Raw genomic sequence first — 4,382 nt, 5'->3', positions numbered from 1 at the left:
GATATAATTTGATATCAATAATTACATGAAACAGGTATTTTACAGTGACATAATCTGAAATAAAAAATGACATTTCTTGTTCGAATATCTTTTCGAAGAAACAAAACAAGTGTTTATTTTAAGATAATACCCATAGATTCACAAAATAAAAACAAAATAAAACCTAATTCAAAATCGATGTAACGAAGAACAAATATCTTAACATACCAGGAGAGTAAAACCAGGTGTTCCGGAAGAGTAAGCGTCCCCTATTTCATAGACGACACCCCTTATGTAAATATTGGAGTATTCGATTGCCATCTTTATTTATAATTATGAGAATTTGGTCATCAACAACAAAACCAGAAGACATACTACTACAGACGTGTAAAACTTCATGAATAATCTAACTCAAACGACTGTTAGTTGTCAGCCTTCATATGTGATATCAAATATCAAAGTACACATTAAATGTCATGACCTTCTGATATAGTAGCTTAGCCTTGTGTATTGATATACACATGGTGAGTGAATACTTCAGTGTTAACGATGTGTGAGTTTGTTGAAGAATTCGACGAGGAGGGTACTTCATTGAAAACCAAGAAATATGAAGGAAAACTGTACACTACTATAATACCTGGGAATGTCAAGGATCACCTCGAGAGGATAGAACAAATGGAGGTTCGGGATGATGACACATTCGTTCTTTCCTACCCAAAGTCAGGTATACTTACACAAAACATTATACAGAATATTTCATCTAGGATGAAGTATGCACATTCGTTCTTTTCTACCCAAAGTCAGGTATACTTACACAAAATATTATACAGAATATTTAATCTACCATTAAATATACACATTCAGGACCTTATTTTAGAAATACATTCTCTTTGTATAGATCATTATACAGAATATATCATTTAAGATTAAATATTCGTTCTTTCCTACCCAAAGTCAAGTATACTTACACAAAATATCATACCGAATATGTCATCTAAGATTAAATAAACACATTTTTTCTTTCCTACCTAAAATCAAGCATACTTACACCAACTGTTAAACCTTCTCTTGGACGGGATACGTTAATCAAAAGTAAACAAGCGTACATGCCCCGAGCCCTTCAGTACACAGTTATAGGTCATCATATGATAGTTAAGATCTATATATATGTATATCAGCCGTTCAAACTCTTATTACTGTATTGTATTCATACCTAACATATCTTATACATATATAGCTTCACTGTGTGTTACTAGTATTTCTAGTTTTCTCAGATAGCCTGTAAATATGCTGTAGATTGTTTGAATTTGTTCGACAAAGTTAAGATATCCACGATAGTCTTGAAAAAGTTCGTTGAATCGATCAAGAGTACTCCTCATAAAGAAATCAAGTGAATAAAACTTTGTATAAAAAGTGGCACAGTTCAGAATATACACATGTATTTGACGTTGTTCTGTAACCATATTATATATGAAAATTACGAAAATTATGGGGCTAGGTGTACCCTTGTATCTAGATTAAAACTTTCCTTTCGATCACTGTGGAGTTTTCCTCAATCGCCTCCTTGGCAACATAAGCATCACATTGACCAGAAGAATTACTTAACGGTATTAAACTCTACGTGACCGACACGTATTTCTATCATGTATTACATATAGACATATGTGTTTACGTTTGAGATATAAGGGTATATTGACCACAGGGTTTATGTAACAATTTGATGCAATATTTAAAGGTCCATGCAATACTCAAAGGTCAACTCAACTCAATAATAGTTCATTTAAATGTCAGTCCAAGATTAATTCTTATAATGGTTCAGCAATCGTGTGACTGTAATTTCTACTGGGACTGCTGATAAATGTTTTGGATCATATGTGTAGAATTCCCCAAGAGAAGTTAAGAAAACGAATGTAGGCATGAAGTGATTAAATATGAAATTAGATGTGCTATGATTTAATCATGCACCATTGTTTAGTACCCTTTCATAATCTAACGAACTATTTTGCAATTCGCTGAAGTCACCTTTCCAAATGATATTAAGAAATGTCGAATATTATTTCCGAGTGCTAAAACACACCATGTCAACCACTTGAGAAAAAAATAAATGAAATAAAAAAATAAAACGTAATATTGATTATCATAACATTTCTGTTTTAACGATGTTTTTTCTTCAGGAACACATTGGGTGTTTACGATTGCTAGCATGCTTCGTACAGGAAAATCTACATACAAAGGATCTCCAGACTTCCTGGACTTCAATGATGTTGACGTCTTGGACAAATTGCCTTCACCGAGAATTTTTGCCTCTCATATGACCTTTGACCGACTTCCCCGTCAGGTCAGAGAAGGAAAGGGGAAGGTGTTTGTTGTTTCCAGGAATCCTAAAGATGTCGCTGCTTCTCTTTATGTATTTTTCATGAAGTTAGAAAACGCGGATTTTTCAGGATCTTGGGAGGGTTTTTTGAGGTTTTATATGCAGGGCAAAAGTAAGTAATCTTCATGCATCGCACGGGGTTTAAAAATCTTGTCCTTGCAAATTAAAAAAGCGTTCTTAATTAAATACCACCTTGTAGTGTATGTTTCGAAATTATATATGTAACGTACAACATTTCAAAATTTGAATTTGGTCAAATGCTTTAACTGCAGCAAGGAACACATGCTACAAAAGAAAAAAGATCAGTTTCATTATACCAATGAATTATGGAGTTTGTTGACTACATCGCATGGTCTTGGTAGTATATTGGGTATAGATCATGCTAATATACCATCAACATACTGGTTCCAGGCTATCAGGATTTATGGAAGTATTTTAGTACTCGTCGAATTATGTTCTATAGTTATCGCCTATTTTTGAAATTAATTAATTTTCTTGATATTACACAGTATTTTAAAAATGATGACCGGAACGAACTTGTTACAGAGGCATAGGTCATCGAAACTTTTTAATTCATAAGTCTTACAATAGATATTCGTTGTCTTTAGTGCTGTATGGATCCTGGTTCGAAACACTATTCGACTGGGAGAGGACCAAGGACACGTACAAAGGAGATAATATTATGTATCTGGTGTACGAAAAAATGAAAAAGGTACAGCAGTCTTTCCTTGAAACGCAAAAAAATAAATTAATTAAAATAAAATAAATTACAAATTATTTGCAGCATCTTAAAGGCTGAAAATATTATTACACTTCTTTTGTCTGGTTATATCAATCAGCTCGTAATCTCATATAATAATTTTTGTATATGTCTCTTCAATGGAGCTTTTTTCATTGGCTATGCTATTAAGAAATTGAATGTTATATAATATAGAGACGATTACTTTACTTTATAAACATAAAAGGCAGGATGGCTGCCTTCATTAAATTTGTGCTCCACAGCTTTACTTTGCAAATGTCAAATTGTTACTGTTCTTGGTCATGTATATGGGTTAGGAAATGTGATAAAACTCCTCTCAAATATTCAAGTTTTTCTCGCCTAGACTCCTTTCATAAAATCTTATATAAGATGAAAATTCACTTAAGATCTTATATAACTGATATATCACACAAACCATAACATAACAGAATACAGATCATCGTCAATGGAGAAGGCAATCACAAATCTCAAATGCAAGTAGTACATACAACAAACGCATTAAACAGGTAACAATTTGTCCAGAAATCGTATTTTCCAAATATGTCATATTGATATACATGTCGTTGACAGGATCTCAGTTCCCATGTTGATAAGATGGCGTCGTTTTTGGGTGTGACATATGACAAACCATTCCTTGATGAGGTCACAGACAGGTGCACGTTTAAAACAATGATTAAAACTGTCATGGAGGAAATCAAACCACAAGACCAGGATTTTATACACAAAATGTCTAAAGAAAAGAAGTTACCTATCTACAGGAAAGGTATTATGTTTTTATTTTTACGGGATCTTGTGGAGCACATACATTTTGTATTATGTGGAAGGGGCGCGGTGGTTGAGTGGTCCGACTGTTTTAATCAGTAGCTCTCCACCTCTTGGTCGCGGGTTTTGTTTTTCTCCAGGAATTCCTGCATTCCTCAACATCCAAACCTGGCACGTCCTTAAATGGCCCTGGCTGTTAACAGGACGTCAAATAACAATACGCCAAACTATATGTAGTGTTATTTCATTTAGAGGTTAGAAATTATCTGTGTTCTCTACTATGTTGATTGATTCCACTACAACTCGTGTCTTCTAATTCCATGCTAATACTACCTAGGACCAGGTGTATATCTTCCTGTGATCCTGGTTTGTTATTCACATACTTTTATATTTTCAGGAGAAGTTGGAGATTGGAAGAACCATTTCACTGTGGCGCAAAACGAAGCATTCGACAGACTTTACGAAGAACAAATGCGCGACTCGAAGTGTAAATTCAGATTTGAGTAA

At 33.9% G+C, this 4,382-nt stretch overlaps 1 protein-coding gene across 1 annotated transcript; it reads left to right on the top strand.

Annotated features, from left to right (window-relative positions):
- Positions 1–528: 528 nt before the first annotated feature.
- LOC132555564 (amine sulfotransferase-like) lies at positions 529–4,382 on the top strand. The gene is made up of 5 exons (XM_060219913.1): positions 529–703; positions 2,154–2,465; positions 2,962–3,065; positions 3,684–3,876; positions 4,273–4,382. The coding sequence occupies exons 1-5, from the start codon at positions 529–531 to the stop codon at positions 4,380–4,382; spliced, it is 894 nt and encodes a 297-aa protein (XP_060075896.1).

The sequence above is a fragment of the Ylistrum balloti genome, unplaced genomic scaffold, assembly GCF_031769215.1.
Source record: "Ylistrum balloti isolate Yb309-2 unplaced genomic scaffold, AGI_CSIRO_Ybal_v1 Utg370504, whole genome shotgun sequence".
NCBI lineage: Eukaryota > Metazoa > Mollusca > Bivalvia > Pectinida > Pectinidae > Ylistrum > Ylistrum balloti.
This window is presented reverse-complemented; position numbering and strand designations above follow the sequence as displayed.